This window comes from Gadus chalcogrammus, chromosome 8 (genome assembly GCF_026213295.1).
Source record: "Gadus chalcogrammus isolate NIFS_2021 chromosome 8, NIFS_Gcha_1.0, whole genome shotgun sequence".
In the NCBI taxonomy this organism is placed as follows: domain Eukaryota; kingdom Metazoa; phylum Chordata; class Actinopteri; order Gadiformes; family Gadidae; genus Gadus; species Gadus chalcogrammus.
This window is the reverse complement of record NC_079419.1, coordinates 10,385,093-10,399,018: the sequence shown is the minus strand read 5'-3', so window position 1 is coordinate 10,399,018 and position 13,926 is coordinate 10,385,093. Positions and strand designations below refer to the sequence as shown.

At 50.8% G+C, this 13,926-nt stretch overlaps 1 protein-coding gene across 1 annotated transcript; it reads right to left on the bottom strand.

The window, feature by feature from the left end:
• Nucleotides 1–4,707: 4,707 nt before the first annotated feature.
• LOC130388169 (Krueppel-like factor 6) lies at nucleotides 4,708–13,619 on the bottom strand. Its single transcript, XM_056597541.1, has 4 exons — nucleotides 13,222–13,619; nucleotides 9,962–10,562; nucleotides 7,250–7,373; nucleotides 4,708–5,202 (listed from the first exon to the last, which is right to left on the bottom strand). Exons 1-4 carry the CDS (start codon nucleotides 13,321–13,323, stop codon nucleotides 5,151–5,153), a joined length of 879 nt encoding a protein of 292 aa, XP_056453516.1. The 5' UTR covers nucleotides 13,324–13,619; the 3' UTR covers nucleotides 4,708–5,150.
• Nucleotides 13,620–13,926: the final 307 nt, after the last annotated feature.

The window sequence follows — 13,926 nt, the reverse complement described above, 5'->3', positions numbered from 1 at the left end:
CACCGCCAAAAGTGGGAGAGACCCGGACTTAGCCGTATTGAGCCGTGCTCGTCTCGCTGTACTCCGCTATTGGGGTACTGAGACGCCTGAAAGGGTGCCAACAAGTACGAGCTACACACGGCGTCTGTTGACTGGTCGACAGAATCCCACTTCAGGCAGGGGCATAATAACAAACAAACACATTATCTGCGAGGTATTTCAGGACAACGGCGAAAGCTTCGTTTATTGAAGAAAATGTCGGGCAAAAGTGAACGACGTCTTCGCCGTCCTTCTTGAACGTCGTACATTGTTGACCTTTGTTCATTGCACGTGTTCTTTTTTTTTTCCCTTGGATTTATTAGCATGCTAAACTGTTTAGGGCTGCTATGAGGTCACAGTGCTAATGTAGCTGCCGCGGCTATCGCCATCCAGTTTACACCCCCCCCCCCCCCCACTACCATAAGGGTACTGTCTGCGGTGGAAACGCGAGCCACAACTGAGCTGTGCCGAACCGCACCTTCACTACTCCACCAATCCGCACCGAACCGACCCGCACCCTCCGGTGGAAATGCGCCAATTCTGCGCACTTTCATAAATAAGACATGTTAGTCTTATTTATGAAAGTCACGGATGGAGTCTGGAGGTGATGTGGGGTACTTATTGTTTACTGTTTACATCTTAGATTACACAGTTCAGGCTGTTGCAGATAGGTCAGGGGAGAGACTGTATGACACTAGGTGGTACAACCTGAGACATGCACAATAAAAAAGAATTGCCTTCTGCATTTTTTGTTTTTTCTTTTCCCCTCATTGTACCGAACTCGTACCGAACCATGATGTCTGAACCGAGGTATCAACCGAACCGTGACTTCAGTGTACCGTTACACCCCTACTGTTTATTTGTCCTGTGTACTAGTATTATAAACCAGTAACAAGTACCTTAAGCACAGAGCAAAGTTGCGTCCTTACTTTCCGATCAAGGATGTCTGGATAAAAGAGGAAGGCTGTGTTCTGAGCATCGCCATGGAAACAGACAGAAGGCTTGGAAACTGACAGAAGGCTGTGTCGGTCCTGGTTTGGCAGCGAGCTAGCGCAGAGCTTGTTCAGATCACAGCGAACAGACGACGTCCTTGCTCTCGCTCGGGGAGCTCCAACGTTAGACAAATGTTCTTTTAGGGGTCAGAGGTCAACCAAAGTGGGCCACATTCTCTAAACTAATCGCTATTTCAAATCAACCGAGAAAATACGTTGAAACTTTTAAATGATCTTCTCTCGTGTGTTGGGTTTGTTTAGATCATCTTTGCTTTTATTGATAACATGTTGATAAAACCTTTATTTTATGAACCCAAATCATGATATTTTTACACTAAACTCCTTACTCGACTGCTATATTCTCATTGTAAAGATGAGTATGTATATAGATTTGTTGACTTCTACGGGAGAACAATTGGCCTAAAAAGACAAGGCTCCTCAAATAAAAAGACAGAAATATAGAAAGTAAATCACTCAATACACAATCTTTTCCAATAAGTTCTTTTTTTAATCTATTTTCCAATAAAAAATACATTCATACAGAAACTATTTTACAAAACAATTTCAAATGAAAAACTTTTGTTAAGCCATAAAACAAATAAAAATATAACCTCATATTTATCATTTCATGTTCGTATCGAAGAAAGTTTTTGTAGCCAAAGATGTTGCCTTGGAGTACAAAGAAAGTTGTTTTATGGTGAATAATTCAACTGAAAACATTTTGGCCACCAAGATACGATACCACAATAAACGTCTGATTCAAGTTTCAGAGTGGTGGGTGTTGTTCTCAAATCGGTTTTATCTTGCAGTTCTTTATGGGCCACTCTCTTGGATTCTTTTTGTTTGAGCTCTGTCCACCATTTTGTAATTTGACTAAAACAACAAATCCCAAGTTATTCCAAAAACAGATGAAGATGAGAATGGAGTGCATCTAATTTACATTTCACGAAACTCCCGCCATCCCCCTCTTTAGAAAAACACACCACTTTCTTTTTTATTTGTTTTTTCATTTTTTGGTCCCAAACCCCTTTAAAATAGAATCTTCCTGTACAAAATTCTCTTAGTTTACAATGTACACGTCTCTGCCTTGTGAAAACCTCTCAGTGTAGAAGGGGAAATAAGCTTCTGAGGTCCTTTATCTAACCAAGGAGCAGTGTTGCTCAGAATACAGCTCAGGTGGACTACGTTGTAAAATACACACTAACACATGTAGTACTCTGAGTAGTACATGTAGTACCACACGCAGTTATGTACACAGTACTACATGTAATACTAGTACTACATGGAGTACTACATTTAGTACTCAATGCAGTAATATACACAAAACGAGATGTATTACTACACGCATTAATATATACACAGTACTACATTTAATACTACATGTAGTACATGTAGTACTAAGTGTAATACTACATGTAGTATTCCATGCAGTTATGTACTCAGTACTACATGAAGTTCTACATAAAGTACCACACACATAGTACTACACGCAGTACACACAGACAGGTGTCACGCGTCCTCACACACACACTGACAGACTGAAGAGTGTGTGTGGTTCCACCTTTCCCCTTGTGCTCAGTGTACACACAACCACCCAGAGCCAGGAACCTAGAGCCAGGAACCCAGAGCCAGGAACCTAGAGCCAGGAACCTAGAGACAGGAACCTAGAGCCAGGAACCCAGAACCAGGAACCTAGAGCCAGGAACCTAGAGCAGGAACCTAGAGCCAGGAACCTAGAGCAGGAACCTAGAGCCAGGAACCCAGAGCCAGGAACCTAGAGCCAGGAACCTAGAGCCAGGAAACTAGAGCCAGGAACCTAGAGCCAGGAACCTAGAGCAGGAACCTAGAGCCAGGAACCTAGAGCCAAGAACCCAGAGCCAGGAACCCAGAGCCAGGAACCTAGAGCCTCCCAGACCGCCTGGTCTAGACCACCTGGTCAGACCCCACCTGGTCAGACCCCACCTGGTGAGACCCCACCGGGTCTAGACCCAGGTGGTATAGACCCCACCTGGTCTAGTCCCACCTGGTCCCCCAACGGGTGCAGTAACCAAACTGGTTCCCAAGGCGATGTCTTTGCAGGAGCCGGTTCCTCCGGTTCTCCGCTGTTCCAACACGCCGCCCTCTCTGCTCTGCCCTGGGATTCAAACCAGCACCCTCCTCCATGGGTCCGACCCCCCCTGCGCCCTGGGTTCTGAGCTCTGGGATTCTCCCCGCCCCCCCAATCTCCAAACAGGAAGTACAGTTCAGCTAACAACCCGGAACTCTAGCAGTAGCCATACTGCGCGTCATGAGAACGTTCTCCTCACCGTCGTACCTCTTCACAGGAAGTCGTCATACCGCGGCCGCTACGTGGCAGTCCGACGCCGCGACTTAAGTTCAGCTCGTGTTCCGAGCGCTCTGGGATTCGGTCTCATCAGATCGTGGTGTTTTTTTATTTAATTTTTAAGGAGCATTTCGATTGGATTCGATTTGACTGATGTCATTTATGTTATGAGATAACGCTGACAAACTATGCAGGAGAATTTAAGAATGGCAGTCATGGTGAAGCAGATATACATTGATTTATTGGGGTGTTTAATAATGGTTCTATGGTTATTATTGGTACTACTGATCCTAGAGACTGCTCCTAGACGTCAGGTCAGAGGTGCAGCGTTGAACCTGAATAAAGCTATTCAATACAGCCCCCCACCTGTGTGTGTGCGTCTACAAGTGTGTGTTTGTGTGCGTGTGTGTGCGTGTGAGATTGTGTGTGCGCGCAAACGTGCGTGGTCATGTCTGTTTGCATGTTTGCGCATGTGTACATGTGTGTGTGCAAGTGTACGTGTGAATGTGTGTGGGCAAGTGCATGTGTGCGCGTATGTGTGTGTGCATGCGTGTGGCAAGGGTGTGTGTTTTGTGTGCATGCAAGTGTGCATGTGCGTATGTGTGCATCTTTGCGTGTGTGTGCATGTAAGTGTGCATGTGTGTGTGCGCGGGTGTGTGTGCATGTGCATGCGTGTGTGTTTGTGTGCTCGTGTGTGTGTGTGCGTGTAGCAGGACAAGGCCACGTACGTAAGGCATCAGTTGGGTCAACAGTGCGTTCACAGAGAACAGATGAGTGTCGTAAAAGAATGAAGAAATGATAAACAACAACAACAAGTTGCTATAGCGATAGTGGCTTTCCCAAACGAAAAACCCGGTCCAGAGACCATCCGCAGACGGAGGCTCCTCAGGTTATGATACGATATCGAGTTATACAAGTAGCTGCTCTGGGCGGGCCGTGTGCCGACCGCTGGCCCCGCCCCCGCGGACCTTGGTCCCGCCCCTTGCCGAACGGAAGGCCGTTTGTGTTTGTGAACAGTTTTTTATTTTTCTTTAGTTTTTCTCTTCTTTACCTCCCCGGAGACAGAGCCACACGACAGACGACAGAAGGAGCTTTTCAAAGCGTGTACTTTTTTGAAACAGGCTACGTTATTACATTGCACATTTAATAGCTGCACTAAAACAGACCCAGCCCCCGTGGTGACACGGGGGGCTGCGGTCCCACCACCGGGCAGGCAGGGGGCGACCCTCTCTCCCCTGCCCCCGCCCCCCCCGGCCCTCCACAGTCCAGACTCACACCACGCCACCAAACACCAAAACAAAACGTTTTAGCTCGCATTCACTCATCATCAGACAATGGAACACCCCCCCCCCCCCCTCCCCCCTGAATGTCCAGACTCCCCCTCCGTCCAGCCCATCCCCCTTCCGGGCACTCCATTGATCCCAAGCTGTTCATCCAAAGTCCGAGTCCAAAAAAACGCAAACTCCAGCCACTCCATAAAGCCGGCCCAGGCATCGGCCGCAGCCACTCACAGTCATCATGCACACGGCGGGGGGGGCGGGGCCCTGGGGGGCGCGCCGGCCCCTCAAGCCCTCAAAACAAAAGCATCCCGCACCACCGAAGAAGAAGAAGAGGTCCACTCCCAGGATGCCGAGCGTCCGAGAGCGTCGGGCCCCCGGTCAGGTGACGGAGGCACCGGGGGCGGGGCAAATATGGGCTGACCGCTGTCCTCCCCCGACCGGAACGTTCGCGGAGACGTCTCCACGGAGACCCTCTCCTCCTCCTCCCCCTCAAAGCTCAGGGCACACATCCAGGAACACCTCACAGCGGCGGCCATCTTAGATGTGTCTCTTCATGTGCAGCGCCAGGTGGTCGGAGCGGGAGAAACACCTGGCGGGAACCAGAGTGATGTTAGCATTAAATGGCAAAGGCACAGCATTTATATAGCGCTTTTATCCAAAGAGCTTTACAATATTGCCTCACATTCACCTATTCATGCACACATTCACACACCGACGGCAAGGTCAACCACACAGGGTGACAGCCAGCTCGTCGGGAGCGGGAGGGTGAGGTGTCTTGCTCAGGGACACCTCAACACTAGCTAGGAGGAGCCGGGGACCGAACTAGCAAACTTGCAGTTACCAGCCAACCCGCTCTACCTCCTGAGCTACTGCCGCCCTAGCGTTTCTTACGTTGTGGTGGAACAACAGCCCGATATTAGCGTTCGAAAAACAGGCCGATGTTAGCGTTTGAGAAACAGGCCGATGTTAGTGTTTGAGAAAAACAGACCGATGTTTGCGTTTGAGAAACAGACCGATGTTAGCGTTTGAGAAACAGACCGATGTTAGCGTTTGAGAAACAGACCGATGTTAGCGTTTGAGAAACAGACCGATGTTAGCGTTTGAGAAACAGACCGATGTTAGCGTTTGAGGAACGGACCGATGTTAGCGTTTGAGGAACGGACCGATGTTAGCGTTTGAGGAACGGACCGATGTTAGCGTTTGAGGAACAGACCGATGTTAGCGTTTGAGAAACAGGCTGATGTTAGCGTTTGAGGAACGGACCGATGTTAGCGTTTGAGGAACGGACCGATGTTAGCGTTTGAGGAACGGACCGATGTTAGCGTTTGAGGAACGGACCGATGTTAGCGTTTGAGAAACAGACCGATGTTAGCGTTTGAGAAACAGGCCGATGTTAGCGTTTGAGGAACGAACCGATGTTAGCGTTTGAGGAACGAACCGATGTTAGCGTTTGAGAAACAGGCCGATGTTAGCGTTTGAGGAACGAACCGATGTTAGCGTTTGAGGAACGGACCGATGTTAGCGTTTGAGAAACAGACCGATGTTAGCGTTTGAGAAACAGACCGATGTTAGCGTTTGAGGAACGGACCGATGTTAGCGTTTGTTACGTTATACTGGCGAAGGAACAGACCGATGATGGCGTTTGTTACGTTATACTGATGGAGGAACGGACCGATGTTAGCGTTTGAGGAACGGACCGATGTTAGCGTTTGAGAAACAGACCGATGTTAGCGTTTGAGGAACGGACCGATGTTAGCGTTTGTTACGTTATACTGGCGAAGGAACAGACCGATGATGGCGTTTGTTACGTTATACTGATGGAGGAACAGATCCGTGTGAGCGTTTGAGAAACTGATCGATGTTAGCGTTTGTTACGTTGTGGCTGAAAAACAGACTCATGTTAACGTTTGTTGTCTTTATAAATATTTGAACCCGTCTTGATCATCTATAATGCAACTATGTCATACCTATAAATCCGACAAGAACTATATGACATATAACTTAGAATCCTAAATCCTAGGTCACAAAAACATAAACCTGACAATATGAACTAAAACCACCCATAAATTCACAAACCTAACATATATAAACAAATGAAGCTAAGTGCGAAATAACCAAATCATAAACCTGACTTCATAAATTATTGAAGTTAAATGTTATATTTACAACATTTATAACCTAATAAATTCATAAAGAAAACATTATGAACTAGGTAACCCCAATTCTTAAACCCAACATCGTGTTCTCAAACCATCATGCATTCCTAAACCCAGACAATATGAACTCCAGAACCACAATTCCCACATCCAACATCATATATCGATATATAAATAAACATATACATATATATATGTGTGTGTATTCACCTGTCCTGAACTCATGAACCTATCATCATGTGTTATGTATCTATGTGTCTATCCAGGTTTATGTATAGGTGTGTATTCACCTGAATTCATGAATCATGTGTTCTATATCTATACAGGTATATTTATAGGTGTGTGATATAGATCTATGTGTCTATACAGGTGTATGTATAAGTGTGTGTTCTAGATATATGTGTCTATACAGGTGTATGTCTAGGTGTGTGTTCTAGATCTATGTGTCTATACAGGTGTATTTATCCGGTGTGTATTCACCTGTCGCAGTGGCTGCATTTGAAGGGCTTGGCTCCGGTGTGTTTCCTGAAGTGTCTCGTTAGCTCGTCGCTCCGGGCGAAGCGCCACTCGCAGCCTTCCCACGAGCAGCGGTACGGCTTCTCACCTGCAACACACACGCAAAGCATCATCAGACCCCAAACACACACACACACACACACACACACACACACACACACACACACACACACACACACACACACACACACACACACACACACACACACACGCACACACACAGCCACAGGCTAGCCAACACACACTAGCTAACAGCCGTCAGAAATCATGACAACCGGTAACACACTCGTACACACAATCATACACACACTCTAGCTATTACTCTAGTGAACACAGGTTAGTGAACACAGGTTAGCTAACACACCCTAGTGAATACAGGCTAGTGAACACAGGTTAGTGATCACAGGTTAGCTAACACATCCTAGTGAATACAGGCTAGTGAACACAGGTTAGTGATCACAGGTTAGTGAACACACGCTAGTGAACACAGGCTAACTAACACACTCGAGCTAACACAAGCTACAGGCTAGCGCTACTGAGCACTAGGCCCAGCAAGGAGCCATTGTTGGCGGTAGCTGGTCCTCGCTAGAGGGCGAACGTAGCACATAAACAAACAAGAGTTCTGAGACGACGTCGACATGTGTGGATATGTTGGAGTGATGATGGCTAACGAGACCTTAATACTTTAATACCTCAAATAAAGATTCCTGCCCACGCTCACCTCAGGTAACCCCACCTCGCCGTACCCCAGCCGCTAGTCGGTTAAAAATAAACAGACCAACGCTAACGCTAAGCAGAGCTAGTGATACGTAATAAGCCTGAACTCTGCGCCATCAGTGTTGTGTGTAAACTGTAATTAAAGTGTAATTAGGCAGCAAATGTTTTGAGGCTGAAGGTGTTTGGAAACTCGGAGAGAAGCAGAATCCGATGCCAAACGTCGAAAAGGTGTTCAACTATTTGAGTCTGACACATTTCAGAGGGGGAAGGTTTTCCAGGCATTTGCTAAGGAGTAGAAGAGGAGGAGGAGGAGGAGGAGGAGGAGGTGGGGTGAGGTCACAAGACCATCGCCGGGAGGCCATGTGACCGGTTGCTATGCTGCTAGCCCGAGGAGCTACGCACGCCGCGGTGTTATGTAAGGGAGGGAAATAAAGACCCCCTTCAAGACGGCTGTGGGAGCCATTAGCCGGGTGCTAAGGCGGTTAGCGCGGAATGCCCGGAATGCAGCTAACAATCGCACAGCTGGCCCGCGGGCCGGTCGTCCTGACAACCGGCGGGCTGGAGCTTGTTAACCCCTCCACAGCGGCGGGGTCAGATGTCAGATTCCCAGAGAACTCTCTCCCGGTATTTACGTTTGGGAGTTGTGGTGTGACTCATGTTTTCATTTTCCCAGGGTGCAATCTGAGCCTGTTTGTAGGGGAAACATCCTCTCCTCCTCCCCTCCTCTCGCCGTCTCCCTCCCTCCCCCGGCCCTCTCCCCCGGCCCTCCCCCGGGGTGAGGTCATCTCCTGTGGGTTTCGGGGCGCAGCGCCTACAAAGTATTCAGAGTATGTGACGGTGGGGGCGGGGCCACTGGCGGCTGCCGGGGACACCAGCTGACCTGTCTATACTCCATACCATAATACTATAATACCAAAACACAACTAACATAACATACCATAATACTATAACATAGCTAACATTAGGTAACCCAACATAACCTACATAACATACTATAATACCAAAACACAACTAACATAACATAACGTACCATAATACTATGATACCATAACACAACAAACATAACACAACTAACATAACATAGTACCATAACTATAACCAAGCATAACCTAATGTACATAATACCATAACATAACTGACCTAACATAACCTAACATTACTAACTTAACATTACCATAATACCATAACATAAATAAAATAAAATAACATAACATACCATGATGTAACCTCATTAACATAACCCGTTCCAGAAGGTTAGTCATTCTCTTTGAACTCCTTCTACAAACTCACACATTCTAGCACATTCTTACATATACAAACACATACTTATGTGTACACACACACACTTAAACACACACACACACACACATTCTGCACACACTTACAAAATCACTAACACACATATTCTCATGCACATAGATACATATGCACACAAACACGCACACACACACACCCCCTAGGTATTGACTGCGTTGGCACCATGTGTTCGGCCTTTGGCAGCCAATCAGACTCAAGCGCCGCTCAACTTTGTGGCTCAACTGTGTGGCTCACCTGTGTGTGTGGCTCACCTGTGTGTGTGGCTCACCTGTGTGAGGCTCACCTGTGCGAGGCTCACCTGTGTGTGAGGCTCACCTGTGTGTGAGGCTCACCTGTGTGTGTGGCTCACCTGTGTGTGAGGCTCACCTGTGTGTGAGGCTCACCTGTGTGAGGCTCACCTGTGTGTGAGGCTCACCTGTGTGTGAGGCTCACCTGTGTGTGTGGCTCACCTGTGTGTGAGGCTCAACTGTGTGTGAGGCTCACCTGTGTGAGGCTCACCTGTGTGTGAGGCTCACCTGTGTGTGTGCCTCACCTGTGTGTGAGCCTCACCTGTGTGTGAGGCTCACCTGTGTGAGGCTCACCTGTGTGTGAGGCTCACCTGTGTGAGGCTCATCTGTGTGTGAGGCTGTGTGTGAGGCTCACCTGTATGCGTGCGCTGGTGGGCCTTCAGGTGGGAGCTCTTGGTGTACACCTTCCTGCAGCCGTTGAAGTGGCAGCGGTGGACACGCCTCCTCCCGTCCGGCGAAGCCCCCGCCTCCCCGTTGGCCAGCGCGCCGCGGGCCCCGCCCCCTGTCCGTATTTTCCCACCGGGCGTCAGGGCGGCGCCCCAGCCCGCGGCCCCTCCCCCCACCGCCTCCTCCTTGACGGTCTCGGGCGAGGAGGGCGGCGTGCCGATGAGGGCGGAGCCCATCCTCTCGTCCTCTGGCCCCTCCCCTGGCAGCAGGCCGGCGAGGGGGTGGGCGGGGGAGTCAAGGATGGGCGACCCCGCCGGCTCCTCCGAGCAGTCGGATGCGTCGCTGCTGGCGTCGGACACGAAGCTGCCGCCGTCCGGCCGCGGGTCATCGTCGCCGCGCCGACGGGGGAGGGGCTCGGCGGCATCCGAGTCGTCGTCCCCGGCGACGGCGGTCTTATCGCCGTAAGCCAGCATCAGCTTGCTCCACAGCTCCTCCTGGCCCTGGAACTTGATGTCGGTGGCGGAGACATACGGCTCACTCTGCAGGTAGCGCTCCAGCTCCAGACAAGTCTGGAGGAGGAGGAGGAGGAGGAGGAGGGGGGGGGGGGAGGAAGAGGAGGAGGAGGAGGAGGAGGGGGGAGTGAGAAAGGAGAAGGAGGACGAGGAGGGAGAAGGGGGAGGGAGGAGGAGGAGGGTGATGGGGGAGAGAAGGAGGATGGAAGTGTTAGTCGCTGAGTTGTGAACGACCGTAAACCAGAAGAGGTTTTGTTTTCTGTGAATGCAGAAGTTCCTGTGTGTGTGGTTATTCTTAGTATCTGCAGGAGAGACAGGAAATACATCATGTCCTATGCAGAGGGGGGGGGGGGGGGGGGGGCTGTAAGGCTGCCCTCAGAGGCCAAGATTGGTGGATTTTACAGGAAGCTCAGTGCCTTGTGAGAGCATCTGGAACACAGAGAGTCCTCTCTGTGTTCCAGATGCTCTCACAAGGCACTGAGCTTCCTGTAAAATCCACCAATCTTGGCCTCTGTCCAATTCTCTGTCTCTCTCTCTGTCTCTCTCAATTACATGTTAATGGCTTGATTACAGAAACATGTCTCCCTTTCTGTCTTCCTATGTCTGTCTCTCTCTGTCTCCTACCTCTCTACCTATGCCTCTCTCTGTCTCTCTCCTCCCTCTATGTCCCTCCCCGTGTGCTGGCGAGAGTGCAGGGGGACTTTGGGGTGAGGATGAAATCTGCATGACTGTGAGGGTCCCAGTGGGGGGGAGAGTGCTTGTAGATCTTTTAAAAGCATCAATTATTCACCGTAATGTGGATTTAATAATGCATCACGGGCCATCGCCAGAAATAACACTCACGACAAGGGAGGGGAGGGGGGAGAGAGGGGGGAGGAGGGGGGAGAGAGAGGAGCGGAGAAGAAATTAGAGGATGAGGAGAAGGAGACGAGAGAGACTGACTGTAGAGGGGAGCAAGAGAGAGAAACAGAGAGAGAGAGAAAGAGAGAGAGAGCGAGAGACAAGGAGAGAGAGAAAGAGAGAGAGAGAGAGAGACAGAGAGAGAGAGAGACAGCGAGAGAAAAAGAGAGAGAGAGAGAAAAAGAGAGAGAGACAAGGAGAGAGAGAGAGAGACAGCGAGAGAGAGAGACAGCGAGAGAGAAAGAGAGAGAGAGACAGACAGAGGTGTCTGGGATCGACGCTCCCTTGCAGACCCTGCAGTGTGTGAGCGCTGATGGAGAGCTGGGGGTTTTCCTCTGCGGAGGGGAGAGTACCTCAAAGCCTCCTTAATCAGGGGTTAAAGGTCACACACGTCCGGCTAATGCTGGCTAATGAAGCGGCTAACACAGCGGCGGCGGCGGCCGTGCAGTGCGCTGCTACAGCACTAGAGGAGGACTTATTAACACCTCCTTATGGAGGAGGTCCAGACCAGGAGGACCAGAACCCTGCTGGAGGTCCAGACCCCTCCTAAAGACCAGACCCCAGCATTCCCTCTCTCCATGAGGGCTGCACCTCGTCTGCACCACAATGTCTCTCATCAGCAACGGGGTCCGTTTAAATTCCTGGGAGGTTGTGCGGTGCCTCGCCAGCTCCTTTCATTCTCCCACCTCCTCCTCTTCTCTCCTCTCTCTTCTCCTCCCTTCTCTCCCCTCTCCTCCACCTCCTCCTCCTCTCTCCCCTCTCCTCCTCTCTCCCCTTGTGTAAAACTCTGTCCACTGTTCAGCGGTTGTAGAGTTGCAGCCAAATTGGAACACACACACTCTTCCCCCCCCCCTCTCTCCCTCTCTCTCGCTCCCTCTCTCTCCCTCTCTGTAGCCTATTTCTGTCTGTTTCCCGGCCGTGTCTGTGTTGGGCTGTCACTCGCAGTGGCGTGCGCGTTTGCCCGTGAAAGAGAGAGAGTGAGAAAGAAATAGAGGGAGTGGGAAAGAGAGAGAGAGAGAGCGGACAAGAGCGATACAGAGAGAGATCTTGAACAAGAGAGTGATAGACTGCGTGTGTGTGTGTGTGTGTGTGTGTGTGTGTGTGTGTGTGTGTGTGTGTGTGTGTGTGTGTGTGTGTGTGTGTGTGTGTCTGTCTGACATTCTATGTGTTTGGGGAGGGGGGTGTGTGTCAATGACAGTCAATGTGCGCGTGCGTGTGTGTGCGTGCGTCTCGAGCGTAGTGTGGGACGGCGACCTCGCGCACGGAACTCATTCACTCCTGAAATCTGCAGCATGTCGCGTTTCTCTGTCCCGACACAACAGCGCGGCATCGCAGACGCGCACACACACACACACACACACACACACACACACACACACACACACACACACACACACACACACACACACACACACACACACACACACACACACACACACACACACCACAACAGTGTGTTAAAATCTAAACAACCAGTTCTTATCTGAGATCTGCACGCGCGGCGGCTGCAGACCAGAATAAAAACAACCAGAGATCTGTGCGCGGAGCAAGTTTCAGAAAGCATGAACCGGCGGTGCGCTACAGAAGCGCTGAGCTCCAGACGCGCTGAGCCCCAAACGCGCCAAGCTCCAAACGCGCCGAGCTCCAAACGCGCTGAGCTGAGCGCGGGTTCCTGTTTACGCACCGAGGACGCACCGTCCCCGGTCACCGTGAGAGGCTACGGGAAGACCGAGCACCGTCCCCGATCACCGTGAGAGGCTACTGGAGGACCGAGCACCGTCCCTGGTCACTGAGAGAGGCTACGGGAGCACCGTACCTGCTGCCAGTACTCCTCCAGCGATGGCAGCGCAGAGAAGTATCCCGTGTCGTGGACGATCTGGAGCTCGTGGAAGATGCTGCACATCGGAATGACGTCCATGTCCGTCCTGGGGCGAGACGCGCCGCGCGGAACCCGGCCGGGAATCAAACTCGACCGTTGCAAAGATGTTCATGTATCGCAGCCCACTGGAGCCGAGCCGTGCTGTGACGCGTTCAGGTGGAGAGGCGCGCGGAGTGCCACAGTGTGTGCCTCGGTGTGTGCGTGTGTGTGTGAGGGAGAGAGAGAGCGAGAGCGAGAGAGATAGAGAGAGAGAGAGCGAGGACACGCGTTGCGCGCGCTGACGGCCGACAGTGAAGTCGATGCCAGTCCGTCAGCTCGCTGTAAACTTCCCCCGATTCAAAATTACACGCACACTCTCCCCACGTGACCGCACTACGCTCCGACACGCCGGCCAATGGGGTCAACGGAGCGTAGCGCCCGCCCACCGCACGGCCTCTGGCCAATCACGGCGCAGTCAGGGTTTATCCCGTGCGACGCGATTGGCGCTAGCCGCGCAGCGCCTCTCGCTGTGATTGGACGAGGCCGACTCTATTTTTAGAGCACTATATAGAGGGGAACTCGTCCCTCGTACGACTGCGAGGAAGTCCGACACAGTTCCAGCTCTTCTGACGAGCCGGGCAGCTTGTAACTGCTGGCCAGTTT